Source organism: Chiloscyllium punctatum, chromosome 37, assembly GCF_047496795.1.
Source record: "Chiloscyllium punctatum isolate Juve2018m chromosome 37, sChiPun1.3, whole genome shotgun sequence".
NCBI lineage: Eukaryota > Metazoa > Chordata > Chondrichthyes > Orectolobiformes > Hemiscylliidae > Chiloscyllium > Chiloscyllium punctatum.
In genome coordinates this window covers 33,515,675-33,534,989 of record NC_092775.1, presented here as the reverse complement: position 1 = coordinate 33,534,989, position 19,315 = coordinate 33,515,675, and the positions used below count along the sequence as shown (strand labels likewise).

The window sequence follows — 19,315 nt, the reverse complement described above, 5'->3', positions numbered from 1 at the left end:
CAAAACTGGCCTAATCCCCCAATGTCCTGTACAGCTGCAACATAACCTCCCAACTCTTACACTCAATGCACTGACCAATAAAGGCAAGCATACCAAATGCCTTCTTCACTATCCTGTCTACCTGTGACTCCACTTTCAAGGAATTATGAACCTGCACTCCAATGTTTCTGTTCAGCAACATTCTCCAAAATCTTACCATTCAGTGTATAAGTCCTATTTTGCCTTACCAACATGCGGCACCTCACATTTATCTAAATTAAACTCCACCTGCCACTCCTCAGTCCATTAGCCCATCTGATCAAAGTCCCATTGTACTTTGAGGTAACCTTCTTCACTGTCCACTACACCTCCAAAAGTGACACAGTGTAAGTAAAGTGTCAACAACTAAATAGCAAGTGAAGGGAAGACCGGTGATCTAATTAATTGAGGCAGGGTGATAATTACAAAGAATTAAAAATAAGGTGGTGCTGGAGACAAACCAAATGGCTGGAATATCATGATAGATATGAGTCACCACCTGACACTTTTGATTACCTGCAGAGACTTGTTATTCAGCCTGTTGACTCTTCACTTACACTATTTGTGCTATCTTTCCATCTCTCTGCCTATAAATTCTGTGCTTGTGTATTTCCCTTCACTTCACCTGATGGAGGGGCAGTGCTCCAAAAAGCTTGTGATTTCAAATACACCTGTTGGACTATAACTTGGTATCATGTGACGCCTGACTCATCTACTCCAGTTTAACACCAGCACCTCCACATCATGGCTTCCCAATCTGGCAAAGGCACACTCCAACACTGGCAAACTGATAACAATGGTGCAACATTACCCCAAATTGGGCTTGACATACATAATTAGGCATCACACTTCCATACGTGAAGTGGCCAATACTTCTCAGGTGACAGGATTGTGTTGGAAAGTCAACCCATCGATACTCGCTTCGAATTTTGTTGTGCCCTCACCTTTATACCTGTCAGAATGGAGCTAGAAAACCTCAGCCAATGTCATGTTGAAGTTTCATGTTTCCAGTATTAGATGACACTACTCAAATTCCAAAACTGCAGAACTGTCCTATCCATGTCTACAGTATCATTAATATATTACTGATAGACTGGAAATACCGAACAATCCCAGTAAGTGATGATAGGGTTGTTGTCAACTTTGGCTCAGTTGGCTGCAATACTATACATCATAAAAAAACACAACTTATATCCTCTTTATGCAGTTCAAGGTGATCATTTATGCAATCAATGTGGATCAGAATTCAGGAAATATTCCAGATGGTCCAGGCTCTCTAACCCTGTTGCCACTTTTCAGTGAGGTAGCAATGCATTTGAACGTAAGAACATAAGAACTCGGAGCAGGAGCAGGCCGTCCAGCCCTTCAAGCCTGTTCTGGAACTAATAAGATCATGGCTAATCTTTTCATGGACTCTGTTCCACTGACCCGCATTTTCACCATATCCTTTAATTCATTTTATTTTTCAAAAAGATATCTACCTTAGCTTTAAAAGTGATTACTGAAGTAGTGTCAACAACATCCTTGGGCATGGAATTCCACAGATTAACAACTCTCTGAGTGAACAAGCTCCTTCTCAGTTCAGTTCTAAACCTACTTCCTCGAATCTTGAGGCCACGCCCTCTTCTCCTCGTCTCACCTACCAGTGGAAACATACTAACTATTTCTATTTTATCGATTCCCTTCATAATTTTATATGTTTCTATACGATCGCCCCTCATTCTTCTGAATTCCACTAATATAAGCCCAATCTACTCAGCCTCTCCTCATAATCCAACCCCTCAACTCCAGAATCAACCTAGTGAACCTCCGCTGCACCCCCTACAGTGCCAATATATCCTTTCTTAAGTAAGGAGATCAAATCTGCACACAGTACTCCAGTTGTGGCCTCACCAGCACCTTGTACAGCTGTAACATTACCTCTCTGTTTTTACACTCAACCCCTTTAGCAACAAGTTCAAAATTCCATTTGCCTTCCTAATTACTTTGTTGTACCTGCAGACCAACCATTTGCGATTCATGCACAAGGACACCCAGATCCCTCTGTAAATCAGCATGCTGCAACTTGTTACCATTCAAGTAATAATCAATTTTGCTGTTTCTCCGACTAAAATGTATGACTTCACATTTTCTAATATTGCATTCCATCTGCCAGACCTTTGCCCACTCACTAAATGTATCGATGTTCCTCTGAAAAGTTTGATAGTCATCTGTACACTTTGCTCTGCCATTCATCTTCATCTCATCGGGCAAATTTTGACACTGTACATGTGATCCCCAACTCCAAGTCATCTATATAAATTGTAAATAATTGTGGTCCCAACACCGATCCCTGGGGCACACCACTAGTCACTGATTGCCAGCCAGAAAAGCACTCATATGTCCCCCCTGTTTGCTTCCTGTCAGTCAACCAATCCTATACTCTACCCCTAATATCATGCATCCTTACCTTATGCAGTAGCCTCATGTGCGGCACTTTGTCAAAGGCTTTTTCAAAATCTAGGTACAACACATCCTCTGGGTCCCTATTGTCCACCTGACTTGAAAGGTCTTCATAGAATTCCAAAAGATTTGTAAAGCATAACCTGCCCTTCATGAACCCATTCTGTGCCTGTACAATAGGACAACTTCTTTTGAGATGCCCTGCCATTGCTACTTGCTGGCTCCATCACTTTTTGATGTACATAATGTAAATGACTGATTGATTCAGCAGGTGTTCCTGGTCTTGATTTGGAGGGAAATAGTGGAAAAGTGAAATGTAATTATGGCCACGTTCACAGCATTGGGCAGAGACTTTTCTACAGCAAAATCTATCCACGGGCCAGGTTTAAAGACAAATATTGGTCCTGTTGAAATGTAGAGGTTTCTCCAGATGCACTCAGGAATTTATTCCTTGGTGTGAAACCTCTGGTCAAGAGTGAATAGAATGTCAGTGACAAGTGTCTCAGCTATAATCCCACTGCCTGTATTATCCCACTATAGAAACATTATTTTCTACATCTAAAACTAGAATCCACTAATAAATCCCCATGATTCCCTATGCTGACATAAAATGAGAAATACACATCATGACTCCAAGTGTCAAACATAATAGGAATGGAGAAAAAAAAACCATTGCAAGAAGCTAAATCTGAGCACTAAAAATGTTGTTATCTAATGGCAGATCTAAAAATAAAGAAAATAACCCACTGTTATGGATCAGACATAACCTTCTCAAAATATTCCAAAGATAATCTGGACCCTAACCTTTTCTTATTTGAGAGGTAAATATAAGGCATTTCATCCAGATGCAATTCAATAGGTCAAATTACTGGATTTAAAGCAAAACACGCTTTCTTCATTGACTATCGTTAATAAACAAAACAAAGGACAAAATTGGAATAATTTAACACTATTGGAAAACTTAACAGAATAATAGATACAGTAACTATTACTAATTAACTGTTCTAATATAGTAACATGAACTCATCCTTGGCAAAAGGCCTCTTCAGAAAACATTGTCTCACATGCAAGTCCTGTAGCCAGCAGAGAATTCCCTACCTTTGGCTGTCACCAAGAGAGGGAAAAAATAGCTTTCACTTCTTCCAGACCCTAACAGTAAGTGCTGAAATCTAAACTAAAAACCCTGGTTTTGTGAGAGCTTGACCACGCCCATTCAGGCTGCTTCTATTGTTACAACTCAAAATAAACCCAAGGTCTCACAAGCTATTTGCTTTCTTATAGACTGCTCGAAACCTCTTATTCAATCTCTCTTCTTAAAAAACCAGCTCAAAATAACTTCTTGAAACACAGCATCGTCACACCACATTTCAACCTATAATAAATAAACTCCAAAGTTTAAGGTGTAATTCTTAAGGTAGAAATGTGGGCGGCACGGTGGCACAGTGGTTAGCACTGCTGCCTCACAGCGCCAGAAACCCGGGTTCAATTCCCGCCTCAGGCGACTGACTGTGTGGAGTTTGCACGTTCTCCCCGTGTCTGCGTGGGTTTCCTCCGGGTGCTCCAGTTTCCTCCCACAGTCCAAAGATGTGCAGGTCAGGTGAATTGGCCATCCTAAATTGCCCGTAGTGTAGGTAAGGGTATGGGTGGGTTGCGCTTCGGCGGGGCGGTGTGGACTTGTTGGGCCGAAGGGCCTGTTTCCACACTGTAAGTAAGTATAAGTAAGTAATCTAATCTAAAAAATGGGGAAGATAAAAGAATGTTGATTGGGAAGATATATGGACTTCAGGTGGGATAAAATTGTATTGATTTACATCAAATTAGGTAAGGCCTCGTAAATATCAATAATAAATATCAATTAATAAAATTCAACTGTTCAAATTGCCAACCATTCTGCAGAAACTGAGATCCCAGAGAACAACAAAATGCAATGAAAAATAAGGTCACACTGGCAGAGTCAGAACTACTATTAAGGATAACCAATGTTGCTGAGAAAATAAGACCGTGATAATATAAAAGCCATCTGATCCTTATTGCTGACATCTCACACAGTAATGACCACATGATACACCTAGTAATATAAACTAACACAATTGTGGAAAGTTAAATGTAATAATGGCCATCTTCACAGAAATGGGCAGAGACTTTTCTGCAGTGAAAGATGAAAGACAGGATTAAATATTGTAACACATATTGCAGGACATTTGGTAATTACAGACTTACCATCATCAATGGCATGAACAATAACTTTATAAATGTTCTCTTTCACATAAGGAGATTCACGATCTAATTCATGGACAGTTGTAACGACACCAGTTTCCTCATTTACTGTAACCCAACCTTCTGGATCATATGCCTTGACAAACCTTTTAGACAAAAGTGTGAACAGAATGAATTCTTCAATACTGCAGCATTAAAATACATTGATCCTCAGATTTGATTTCCTTGACTGTAAGGAAGAGTGAAATATTCTTTCTCCAGCAGTGAAATTTTATGTTATTCCTAAGACTGCAATTATTCATGGAAAATTGGAATACATGAAAGCTTGAAAGACCATGAACTGAAGGATCAGCACATTTCTTTTGATTACTTTCTCAGAATTTTCAGCTATTTGAGTTAAGTGGTAAAGGTAATCTATGTTCCAATTGCCTCGAAATTGCAAGCAATCATTGCATGTGAATAGAATTCAATTTCTGACTAGGTGAAAGTCAGGACTGCAGATGCTGGAGATCAAAGTCAGGATTAGAGTGGTGCTGGAAAAGCACAGCAGGTCAGGCAGCATCCGAGGAGCAGGAAAATCGATGTTTTGGGCAAAAGCTCTTCATCAGGCCAGCTCAGCACCAATCCTCATGACCTGTCCTACCTGCTAATCTTCCTTCCCACCTATCCACTCCACCCTCCTCTCCGACCTATCACCTTTACCCCATCTCCATCCACCTATTGCACTCTTAGCTACCTTCTCCCCAGCCCTACTCCCCTCCCATTTATCTCTCCACCCCGGAGGCTCCCAACCTCATTCCTGATAAAGGGCTTTTGCCTGAAACGTCAATTTTCCTGCTCCTCGGAAGCTGCCTGACCTGCTGTGCTTTTCCAGCTCCACTCTAATACTGACTCTGATCTCCAGCATCTGCAGTCCTCACTTTCACCTATGTCTCCTTGTCACTGACTAAGGGGAATAGCTGCTCCTTATGCTTTGCCCATGCCCCTTATAATCTTGTACACCTCAATCAGATCAGCCTTCAGTCTTCTCTGCTCCAATGAAAGCAACCCAAGCCTATCCAACCTTTCTTCATAATTTAATTTTTAAATCCCAGACAGCATCCTGGTGAACTTCCTCTGCACCCTCTCCAATGCAATCACATTCTTCCTGTAATGTGGCAACTAGAACTGCACACAGGACTCTAACTGTCGTGTCACCAAAGTTCTAAAGAACTCTGACATGACTTACCTGCTTTTGTAATCTCTGCTTTGATTGATAAAGCAAATATTCCATATGCCTTTCTCACCTCCCTACTAACATGCCCTTTGACCTTCAGAGATCCATCGGGGAGTCCAGAACTAGAGGGCATAGGTTTAGGGTGAGAGGGGAAAGATATAAATGAGACCTAAGGGACAACTTTTTCACACAGAAGGTAATACTTGTATGGAATGAGCTGCCAGAGGAAGTGGTGGAGGCTGGTCCAATTGCAACATTTAAGAGACATTTGGATGGGTATATGAATATGAAGTATTTGGAGGAATATGGGCCAGGTGCTGGCAGGTGGGACTAGATTGGGTCGGGATATCTGGTCGGCATGGACGAGTTGGACTGAAGGGTCTGTTTCCATGCTGTACATCTCTATGACTGTATGACTCTATGACAAACACTCCAAGGTCACTTTGTTCTACAGAACTCCCCATGATATGCCATTCATTGAAAACTTCATTGTCAATTTACTCTTTTCAAAGAGTACCACCTCACACTTTTCAAGGTTAAATTCCATCTGGTACTTATTTGCAAATTTGACCATCCTGTTGAAATATTCTTGCAGTCCACTCATTACTAATCCAATCCCAACACAATCATCTATGTCACTTATATAAATGATGATAAATAGGAGACCCAGCACTGATCCTTGTGTTATGCCACTTGGCACTCGCTTCCAGTCAGTAAAGCAGTCTTCTGTCATCACCCTGTTTTCCATACCAGAGTCAATTTTGAATCCACTTTATCAAATTATCCAATGCCCCCATGTATTGCATTCTTGATATATCTCTTATGTGGGATCTTGTCAAAGGCTTTGCTGAAATCCATATAAATGACATAAATCCATTACCCTCGTCAAACACAACTGGTCACCATCTCAAAAAATTCAGTCAAGTTCTATCAAATTTGATGAAGCCATGTTGACTATCTCTGATAAATGCTTGCTTCAGCAAGTGGAGACAGATGCTCTCCTTCAGGATTTTCTTCAATAGTTTCCCTACTCACTGGTCTGTAGTTCTCTGGCTTATCTGTACAAGCATTGTTAAATATCAGAACCACATTAGCTGTACTCCAGTCCTCTGGATCATCCCCCCTGGGTAGAGAGGTATTAAAAATTTGGATCATTTCCCCTGCAATCTCCTCCCTTGCCTCTTAGGATACAATTCATCCAGTGTCGGACATTTGTCCATTTTAAAGCATACCAGCACCTCCAATACCTTGTCCTTCCCTGTGTCAGTTTGCTCAAACATCTTCCAGTCTATGCCCTTGGGTTCCATACCTTCACCCTCATTCTCTAGGGTGAACACAAATGTGAACTATATTAATCCGATCACTCATTATCAACTCATACTCAACTCATACTATCTTCAACCTTAAGCTATTTTCACCAGCTCTCTCCTATGTCTTGTTAGCTTAAAATGCTATCTGAAATGTTAGCTAACTTGACACTGTAATTACATGGCACCCAGGTGACACACATTGATAGCTATCAGTATGGAACCCATGCATCCCCTGGGTCAAGGATCCAGATTGGGCTGAGCAATCCTGACTGTGTCGGCAGCAGAGGCCCATAACCAAAAACCCAGAGTCTGTTACAGAAACTCAGGAGCCCATTTCAGAGACACCAGCTGATGTCAAGCAGCAACTGGAGGGTCGGCAGAGGAGGGACAAGAAAAAGAGAGAAAGATAAACTCAATTATAATAAAACAATTCATTATATTCAGTGTTTTAAGACGGCATTGGAGCTTGGCAATATTTTGTATATACCACATAAAAAAACACTTTTCACTGTACTTTTTATGTGTATGACAATAAATCTAAACCTAAATCTAAAAAATCTGAGGCACAGCCATTCAGTTTGGAAAATAATGTCGGCTACAACTTATTTTGCCGAAGAGAAGAGTATTATGTTTATTCATCAATAAATAGTGGTTACATTATTTACTAAACAAAAATTAGAGATAAAATCTTATAGATTTTTAAATTTTGCTTCATTCTGGAAAGGGGTTATTCTCCATGGAAATTCTCTATGAAATTTAGACGAATACTTTCTGCACTTGTGCTCTCTTCCTTCTTGTATATGCTTCTTGTTATACTTGTTAATTCAAAGGTGAAATCAAAAATGCCAATGAAACTATAGCCTTTAATTTTTAAAATATAAATTACATATTAATGTGAATTAGTAGGATTGGGTTCAAGAGGGATTGAGTGTATGAGCCGCAGAGTTATGTTGCAGCTCTATAGAGCCTAGGTTAGACCACACTTGGAATATTGCGTTCAGTTCTGGTCGCCTCATTCCAGGAAAGATGTGGAAACTTTAGAGAGGGGACAGAAGAGATTTACCAGGATGCTGCCTGGACTGGACAGCATGTCTTATGAAGGCAGATTGAGAGAGGTAAGGCTTTTCTCATTGGAGCAAAGAAGGATGAGAGGCAACTTGATAGAAGTGTGCAAGATATCGAGAGGCATAGATAGAGTGAATATTTGGAGACTTTTTCCAGGGCAGAAATGGCTATCACAAGGGGGCATAATTTTAAGGTAATTGAAAGAAGGTTTAGGGGAGATGTCAGAGGTCGGTTCTTTACACAGAGAGTGGTAGGTGTGTGGAATGCACTTCCAGCGGTGGTCATAGAGTCAAATACATTAGGGACATTTAAGTGACTCTTAGATAGGCACATAGATGATAGTAAATTGATAAGAATGCAGGTTAGTCTGATCTTAGAGGGATAGAAGGCCAGCACAACATCAGGGGATGAAGGGCCTGTACTGTGCTGTACTGTTCTATGTTCTATGTTCTATGTTCTAGTAGCATAGAGTGTAAGTATTACTGATAAGAGACATTATGTGGATCTTGCAGCTGTTCCTGGGATTGCAAGCTTAGTTAAAGATTTATTATAGTTTTACTACAGTTATTGCAGTTATGATATTCCACTAATATAGGATTTTTATTCATTTTTGTTTACATTTGGATAGGTACATGAATAGGAAATGTTTGGAGGGATATGGGCCAGGACCAGGCAGGTGAAACTAGTTTAAGTTGGAATTATGTTCAACATGGACTGGTTGGACTGAAGTGTTTCCATGCTGTTTGACTCTATGTCAAAGCCTTTTGGCTTACACTCCTCAGGACAATTCACAAAAATATCAAATAGCAGAGAAAACCAACACTCATACTGCATAAAAGGGGTGTGTTGAATGGTTGCCCAGTGAACTCTGGTTGGTAAATTTTGGCACGGCGAATTCGCCAATTAGTGAGGATTGTTTTCCTAAAGCAATTTAAGACAATAAATTTTTATGAACTACTTTGATGTGTAGAAGGAATTGTGAGCCCCCGTGGAGTTAGTGTGAAGCTTGATTACCATGTATAATTAGGCCTCCATCAAATATTTTCAGCAATATGAATACTGCAGACAGCTCACTGATTTGGGGATAGAGTGGATCAAATGCAATAGATACATTCTTGTTTTTGCATTCTTATAAAACCGTTATTTACATTTACAATTGTAAAGCAGACAAAAAAAGATTCTTGCAAGCAAGGGAACGAAAAACCATTGACAGAATCAAATGAATTATGATGTCCTGAATTATGAAATCGTGAATTATATAATCAAAGTTTTGCAATTTCCTCTGTTTCATCTCCCCTCCCCTATCAAGGTAGAATGTATTAACAGACACAATGTTGAGCTGATTGTATCTACCATTAAAACAGTAAGTACGTGCTACCCATGTCCAACATGATAGCTGGGGAAGACTACGCATGCAAAGAAACTTAGGATCTGATTTTACTCTCTCAAGGAAGAATAAGCAAATTTAATGCTGGTAAATGAAGTCAGACCTTGCCTATTTGTCAAGCCAAAACACAAGCTCCTCCAAATTCACCAATTAAGAATGGTAAATTAAGTGTCAGTGCAGAGCCTTAGAGACCTACAGCAATACAAAGGTAAAGTCCATGTTTTCTGATCAAAGTGTGGGGAGGGAGGACATTTCGCTGCTGCAGGATGATGTCTCATGAAACTGGACAGAATGCAGACAAAAAAAACTGTTCCCACTGACAGGCAGAAAGGTTGAGAATCAGTGGGCGCTGAATTAAAATGATTGCCAAAAAGAAGCAATGACAAAATGAAGAAAATTGTTTTTACATTGCGTTAGGATCTGCAATGTACTGATTTAGTATCTGATGAATGTAGATCGAGTCATTCATTTTAACAGAAAACTGGATTAAAATCTTAAGAGAATACATTATAGTGGTCTAATGATTACTATAAATCTACTGCCAATTGTCAGAAAAACTCATTTGGTTTACTAACGCAATTTAGGGAAGGTAACTGCCATCCTTACCTGGACTGGCCTACATGTTACTCCAGACCTACAGAAAAGTGGTTGACTCTCAACTGCCCCTGGGAATTAGGGATGGCCAATAAATGCTGCATAGCCAGTGATGTCCTCATCCCGTTAAAGAATGAAGAAATTTACAGGGATTGATTGAAAAGGGGAAGTGTTGGATTTGGTGTGTTGTTCTTGCAGAAAGACAGAACAGATTTGATAGGCCAAATGGTTTCTTTTGCTTTATATCTTTTCTATGATTCTATGCATTCCATGAGTTTTTGAATTTCGGAGATGCTTATGGAGCAATTTCACGAGCGAATAAGGTATTTTGTCTCCCTCAGCAAGTTGCAACATGATTGGTACATGGGTCTGCCAAGAAATGTTACAACATGTGAACGGGATCAATATATACATTAGTACCTTGCTGCAGGAAGAAATTGAATAGTCTCACCAAGGCAAACAATGTAATATATTTCTTCACATTTCTTACTTAGTCTGTTGAACCCCATTGAACACACCTTAGTCACTGCATATTCATCCTTTCTTTCTCTACTTCCTTGATTGTCAATATATTAACTGGGAAAACTTCATATCACCTTTCTTCAACTTATGAAAGCCGATACTCCATTCATAAATGTGTCTCCCATTTGGCTGCCTTTTTCTGGCAACATGTACTTGATGATAGGCTAGTTTATGTGCTGCAAGGAAAATGCCCTTGTTCAGAGCACACATTTAACAACTTCAAATTGTTTTGCAGGAGAAGGCAGCACACAAAGGAGGGAGACAACTAGTACAGTTAATTGGACTCTCATTCTACAGTGACATTTGGCAGAGACAGGGCACTCAGTTTTGTAGAAATCAGTATTTGGTGTGTTTGTTCCTATCTTCTCTGTTGCTGCTTGATTCTCAATCATCTCCTGAACAGAACAACCCCATGCAAACCGTTGAATTGGCAGTGACATCACAACTTAATTATTTCACCTTCTACCACTTTTGATGTCTGCTAGACAAACTAGATACTTAACAAAGTGAAAATTAAAGTCTAATACGTGATGCATCATTATTCATATTGACTATGCTGAGTACCAACACAGAAATTGTCACCCATATAATTTAGCATAATGACAATTCACTAAACATGGGTGTTAAGAAAGACCAAAGGAAAAACACAGCGGAAATCCAGTTCATATCCCATTGAACACAGCAGAGTTAGAAACATCATGACCCAATATTTAAATAAAAGGGTGAGTTCTGTTCTCAATTGTAATTTCTGAAAATATTGAGCTACCTATCAGAGAGCTTTCAAAACACATTGAATGATATGGTGGCAATTACTAGTGCAGGAATTTCTTACAAGTCATTGACTGAACTTGAACAGGCTAGAAGTATAATTAGATTGGAGCTACATTTGGTACAGTGTGCTCAGGAAGTACACTCGTCTGCAGATCAGTGAAGTATTGAACTGCATCGGAAAATCCAGAGCAGTTGTGCATTGTGTATGGGAAAATATGTCAGCTCTCATGGTCGAAAATTTCTGTACCTCTGCAATCTCCACAGGATGGGTAAAGATCATGGGCCTCAGGGAATGAAGCACTTGGGTATGCATAAATTCATAATTGCTTTGCTGTCCAAATTATTTTGTGTTAAAAATATTCCTGATTTGTGCCCCTATCATACCCTAATTTGTGAAGGGATGTATACTTCTGGCCAGAAATATGCACATATTTCTTGCCCCAACATATTGCAGTCTGATAAAATAATTTAGCACTCAAAAAACATATATTGTGCAGCCAATTACTAACGTACAAATTAGCAGCAGGAGGTACAGCCTACTCCACCATTCAATAACATCTTGGTTTATCTGATTACTCCACATTACCACATACCCCAACAGCCTTCCACCTGCTCGCTGATCAAGAATCTATCTAGCCCTGCCTCCAAAATATTCAAATCCTCTGTTTCCACTGCCTATTGAAGAACAGAATTCCAACATCAGAGAAAATAATTATCTCTGTCTTAATTGGATAATACCCTTATTTTTAATTGAGAGCCCTAGTTCTTAACTTCTTCAGAAGAAGAAATATCCTTTCCACATTCGCCCTGTCAAAGTACCACATTGCCTTTTACATTTCTAAACTCCTGTGATATGTATCCACTATATACAACTTTTCCTCATAAGACAATCTGCACATTCTAGGTATTTGTCTAGTAAAACTCTTCACAGCTGCTAATTCACTTATATCCTTCCTTAAATAGGACACCAATGCTGTACACTGTGCTCCAGGTGTGGTCCCACCAGTGTCTTGTATAACTGAAGCAAACCCTCTCTACATTTCTATGGGAATGCATTATTTTTCATATATGATTACCTATAGGATAACCAATAATTTTGTTCACTGACCTGTGATTGATTAATTACATTTAAAAACAAGTAGTACAGGAACTTGGGTTCTGATTCAGATGGAAGAATTGGCAGCTGTGGTAAGTTTAACAAGGAAGGAATGGGAAAAAAAATGAGATAAAACACTAAAAAAAAAGGTAAAATATTTACTTCTCAAATGTTAACTTTGTCATATTGTATAGCTTAGATTTAGTTCCTTCTTACCTGATATTATTTATGTTGTACTTATCAGGATCAGTAGCATTGAATTTCACCAATATAACATTTGCCTTTTGACCTTCTAAAAGATGAACAGTTACTTCTGAAGGGTCAATCACAGGTGCATCATTCGTATCATGAACATTGATAACAACGTATACACTGTCCAGTGCCTCAGCTGTCTGTTTGTCAGTCATGTCTTTACAGGTAAAAAATGGTTCTTCATTTTCAACAAGAATTTTCAACCGATTCTTTGAACCCCTTTCATAATCCAAATGCTGTAAACATAAGGTAACAAATTCACTAAACAATATCTGTTCAAGTAACTCTAAGATATCTGCACATGAAGAAATTTGAGTGTAGCATCTAATGTGAATATTAGGCACTATAAGATTTCTCAGATTTCTTGTTGTGGCAGCAGAGTATGTATTTAGCCAACGAGATAAACTGAAATGTTGGGTGTTGGTCTTGTTCCTCATACAACAAATAATATTTCAGATTGTACAGCACCAGGCTTCAAACTGAAGGTAAGGATAATTAACCATGTCAAATGAAGTTTATAATCATAGACTCATTGACTGGGTATGGCATGCTCGGCAGCCATTTGGCCCATCATATATGTGCCAGTTTTGGAAAGGGCTTTAAAGGGCCTTTTAAAGGATATTTATTTCCTTAAAAAGCATTATTTAAAGGGCATTATTTAATTCAGATTTCACCAACTTCTATGGTAGGATTCACACACTTGTCTCCAGAACATTAACTGCGGTTCTGGTTGGCTAGTCCAGTAACTTTACCATTACAATACTGCCTCCCTATGTCTGCTAGTTAAAGGAAGTCATGGTGTAGTGGTATTATCACTGGACTATTAATCCAGAGACCCAGATAATGTTCTGGGGACCCAGGATTAAATCCTACCATGGCAGATGGTGGAATTTGAATTCAATAAAATCAACTCAAAGATTCTAATGATGACCATGAATCCATTGTTGACTGCCAGGAAAAAACCCATCTGGTTCACTGAGGTCCTTGAAGGAGGAACCTGCCATTCTCACCTGCTCTGAACTGCTTGTGACTCCAGACCACAGAAATATGGTTGCCTCTTAACTGCCCCTCTGGGCAATTAGGAAACATAAAATGCCTAGCCAGTGGCACCCTCATCTTGTGAATGAATAAAAAAAACTGAGCTCTCTCACATCTTAGCCAGAAGGTTGTAGATCCAAGCCTGTAACTCACATGCATATCCCAGGTATTAATAAGAGAATGCTACATTTCTTGTGGTCCCATTTTTCTGATGGGATGATAAGTTAACTTGCAACTGGTAGACATATAAATTTCTCTGGCATTACTTTCAAGAGGAATAGGGGAAATTCTGGCCAAAATTTATAACTGAATTAGCATCTAAATCCAGATGTTCTGCTCACTTTCAGATTCAAGTTTGCGGGGCCTTGTTATGCAAACTTTAGCTGTCACTTTCTCTACAATATGATAACTGATTAAATTTTTAAAATGATTAATGGGTTATGAAGTGAATTTGGACAGCTATGTTCTGGAGGAAAGAGGAATCAAAAGAACTTTTCACACAAAGCAACTTGAAGACTTGTGCCTGAAATTTCTGGAGAAATTGGTGGCCAATTCTAAATATTGGACCAACCCTCAAGCAAGGTACCTACCATATTCATGGGAGCAGGTCAAAATTTGCACGAGTGTGTTTCATAGAGGCAGCCACCCATAGGAATTAGCAGCTGGCTCAATTTTTGGTATCTGAAATTTAGTCACTAGACAGTAGAGGTCTGAACTTAGTGGATTTGTTTGGATAGCCAAGGTATTTTGTTGGAGAGGTAAGGTATCCCTTTGGATATTGTCCCAGAACACCTTTGGGGAAGATCAGTGCTCTTTAGAATTGTTAAAAGATGCCATAAATGTGTGAAAAGTGCATAAACTCAAAGAACAGTGATGCTCATTAGAATTGCCAAAAGAACTGTGATGCTCATTAGAATTGTCAAAATATCAAAAGGAGCTGTCAAAGTTGTCAAGACATTTAAAAATCCCTCCCTTTAAATCTTTGAAATAAATATCACAAGGTCATTTTTAATAAAAAACATTGTTTGATATTTCATTTGTGTGTTGCGAATAGGTTTGTGAGGTGTTATGATTTGATTAATGCTCCATAACTCCATCCTTTGTCACAATAGATGCCTGACATTTCAGTTTATATTGACAGTAACAAGTAGTTTAAAGCTTCTTAAAGTGGGTTATGAATGCCAATAACTGGTGTTATTGAGGAGTATGAACCTGACGTTTTTGTTGTCCTAAGGCATTATGTAGTTGAGGGAAAGCAAATAGTAAAAATGTGTTAAATTTGTTTTATGAATGAGCTTTTTTTTCAATATAGTGAAGTCTGCAATAGTCGCTAATAACTTATTTCATACCTGCCTTGGCAAATGTAAGGACAAAGAGGCATGGGTGACAACATTTCCCTTAAGCTATGAGCCCATTCTGAGGGTCCACACACATCAATCAGTGCGCCAGGTTTTGGATGTCACTGCTGCAGACAGATTTCAGAATTCCACAGAGGAGAAAAATGTTCGAGGGAACACAGATGTGTGGGTGGCATGACCTGGCACTAATTTAACATAGGTCTCTTAAGGGCCATGGAAGTTGAGTAAATGAGTGTCTATTGGCATCGGGATTAAATGTGAGATGAGTATAGGAGCATAGGTTGGTGTTGAATGTATGAGGGGTTGTGATAGATGGGGACATAAAGTGGTGTATGCTGGTTTTTATTGGGCATGGAGAACATCAAGTACATGAGGAATGAATGTTGGAGCTTTTTTTTGTCTTATTCTCTTTTTTTTAAAGAAATGCAATAAGTGCCCGCGCACATAGACAGGCATTCAGCCTTCTCCTGCGCCCAGCATTTTCCATTCTTGTTTCAGCATTGTTCAGCCAGATTCCTAGGGAACCCGAGCACTCCAGAACAAAAATCCAACTTCCTGGCAACTTTTCCCTGACCCAAGTTTGCAAAGTCAGCAAACATCCCTAGCTTGTGCTCTTGTTCAGAGCAAAACTCCAGGTCGAAGATCTGACTGAGGGCTCCAAAGCAATTTAGTGAGGCCAGGGTCATTGTTTGCCCAGCCTTAACCATTCCCAGTTGAGGCGAGCATTGATAATAGACATTAGCAAATATCATCGCTGTTAAATAATGTTAATTGTTTACCTTAACAAGAGACAGAATTCCATCGTTTGTTTCAGGGTCCGTTTCTATCTTGTAGTTCCCACGTTCATTCCCTTCTACGATTTTATACTTTGCTCTCCAGGCTGGTGTATAGGGAACATCTTTGTCAGTGACACTTACTCTAAGTATATCTACTTGTTCATCATTTTCATTAACTTTACCTGAAAGCTGAAGATTGCAATAAACAATTGTCAAATATTTGTACATCAGATTTATGCATCCAATTTTTCTCTTCAGACCTGAGTCTATTCAACACAGTTTTGATATTCAAATGTGAATATTAACTGCAACTCTCAAAAAAACTACTACTCAATTTTCAAACAGAAAACTATTTGCATCATTCCAGGTGTAAACACAGAAGTATCTGGTGTTATTTTTTGATGTGTCTGGTGATATATAGTGACAGAGTAAAGGTAACATTCGAGTGAAATTTAAGCAGGCAACAATTTTTAATGTGCATTCTAATAGGGCTCAAAAATTCAGAAAACTTTGTAAGAGTTAAAGCATTCACCACTTTGTGCCTTTCTGCTGATGTAGAGAAAACTGACCCCCAAATCATTGGCTTGTAAATGTAGAAGTGAATATATTTGATAATATTTTGATTAGGATAGCCAAGTAGACAACATGGGCACAAGTTCATCTCATGTGTTCTTTCTAACAGCATGATCCATTTACCATGTTTACAATGCTTCTGAAGGATTTTCCAGCATAAAAGCTGGCTAGATATTAACAATTCCCAGTAATAGCATCAGAGAGTCTGTTAGCATCGTTATTGTTCTATTACAAAATGACATGGTTCCAATATTATTTATTTTAATGTCGATATGGACTCACATGTATAAGCCCTGTGTATTCAAACAAAGGTCACTGCTAAGGAAAAGGCACTGGATACAACTGATGTAGTTTTACCTCCAGCAGCGTATTTTACCATTTGTAGAAATGACTGTTATCCTCATAAAATAAGAAACTTGAATTAGATATTATAATTTTGAAGAATCCATAAACATTTATTCCAGCTAGCATTATACAAACATTACATTTCTTGGTCACCCATTCCTGCTGTGGGACAAGAATATTCAGAATGGCCTTCCAAGCATAAATTATGCAGTGGATGGAAATCTCTTCTTGCTTAAAATTTCACAAAAATGTAGCAATACAATATGAAAATCTTGTTTTGCTCCTTGACACTGAAAGAGCATTCATTTGTCATTGCAAACTATACATTCTGTTAAATGATTTCAACAAGGATTGTGGGGTGATGATGTAATATTGGTCACTTCCCGCTTAATACAGATTTTTTGAAACCATTTACCACCGTACTACAGTCTATTGTCAGAAACTACCTAAACTGGATTCTGAACAGGTAATGGTTTTACTCTTTGTGTTGCTAAATCAGTGAACTATGTAAAATTTAAAGAAGTAATTTGTTATAAGGATATAATTTTCTCCATGTACTATGAATAGATCTGTTGCTACGCCCATCCAATGAGAATATCATGTAAACGTAGCGGCTTCCTTTGTTTCTAGGGTTGGTACATTTGGCATGTCTCATATGCAAACATGAATTGTTTAAAATCCTGATTCACCCCTGGTCAGTACACAGTTTCACGTGCCAGTAGTCTTATGCATTCAATACTCATGTGTCCCTGGTGTACAGTATATGGTATCTTAGTATTAGAACTTCTTTTCTATTGTAAATGACTATCTGTGATATATAGCCCCTATCTATGTATGCCCAAAATGAACAAATCTTCCCTGGTAGTTCTTTAAAACAGTTAGGTCATCCCCAGATCTTTTGCAAATCTTGCAGTTGCTCATCTTTGACAATTCCAGATTGAAACTGTTCAAACGGATTTTGGCCAAAGTGTAACAGATCAACCTTGAGAATATATTCAGCCTCACAATCAATATCATCAGCATGTAAATCAAAAAGGATATGTGGTCTTTGTGAGGATAGGTTTTATTATTGGACATCATAAACTAATTCAATTGCAACATGTTCATGACTAGCAACCATACCAAGATTTGTGCATACTAAAAGTCCTGTAAGATGTCATATGAGACTTTTATATCCACAGGTCACGCATTATCACATGGAATACAGTTAAAGCTAGCTATTTGAATACAGAACTGACTCAAAGGGAGAAATCAGAGGGTGGTATTGGAGGGTTGCCTTCTGCGACCAGTGGAGTGTCGCAAGGAACGGTGCTTGATCCACTATTTTTCATTGTTTATATGAATGATTTGGGTGTGAACATAGGAGGTATAGTTAGTAAGTTTGCAGATGACACCAAAATTGGAGGTGGTGTGGACAGCAAAGAAGGTTGCCTCAGAGTACAATGGGATCTTGATCAGATGGGCCAATGTGTTGAGGAGTGGCAGATGGAGATTAATTTAGATAAATGTGAGGTGCTGCATTTTGGAAAGGCAAATCAGGGCAGAACTTCTACACTTAATGGTTAGGTCCTAGGGAGTGTTGCTGAACAAAGAGACCTTGGAGTACAGGTTCATAGCTCCTTGAAAGTGGTATCACAGATAGGTAGGATAGTGAAGAAGGCATTTAGTATGCTTTCCTTTATTGGTCAGAGTGTTGTGTACAGGAGTTGGGAGGTCATGTTACAGCTTTACAGGACATTAGTTTAGCCATTTTTGGAATATTGCATACAATTCTGGTCTCCCTCCTATTGGAATGATGTTGTGAAATTTATAAAGGTTCAGAAAAGATTTACAAGGATGTTGCCAGGGTTAGAGGATTTGAGTTATAAGGAGAGGCTGAATAGGCTGGGGCTGTTTTCCCTGGAGCATCAGACGCTAAAGGGTGACATCACAGAGTTTTATAAAATCATGAGGTGTGATAGATAGGGTAAATAGACAAGGTCTTTTCCCTGGGTTGGGGCAGTCCAGAACTAGAGGGCATAGGTTTAGGGGGAGACGGAAAAGATTTAAAAGGGACCTAAGGGGCAACTTTTTTATACAGTGGGTGGTACGTGTATGGAATGAGCTGCCGGAGGAAGTGGTGGAGGCTAGTGCAATTGCAACATTCAAAAGGCATCTGGATGGGTATATAAATAGAAGGGTTTAGAGGGATATGGGCCAAATGCTGGCAAATGGGACGAGATTAATTTAGGTTATCTGGATGGCATGAACAAGTTGGAGCAATTGATCTGTTTCTGTGTTGCACATCTCCATGACTCTATGACTGTTATTGTATCACAATGATATCATGTGCATG

The 19,315-nt window shown here is 39.0% G+C and overlaps 1 protein-coding gene across 1 annotated transcript in view; it reads right to left on the bottom strand.

Annotated features, from left to right (window-relative positions):
* The window catches only part of LOC140463222 (cadherin-like protein 26), a 73,983-nt gene that overhangs the window by 27,918 nt on the left and 26,750 nt on the right, over nt 1-19,315 (bottom strand). Inside the window, exons 7-9 of the mRNA XM_072557011.1 lie at nt 16,066-16,251; nt 12,855-13,126; nt 4,681-4,823 (exon numbers count right to left, since the gene is read on the bottom strand). Of these exons, the coding sequence (XP_072413112.1) occupies nt 4,681-4,823; nt 12,855-13,126; nt 16,066-16,251 (601 nt within the window). The remainder of the gene's footprint in view (nt 1-4,680; nt 4,824-12,854; nt 13,127-16,065; nt 16,252-19,315) is intronic.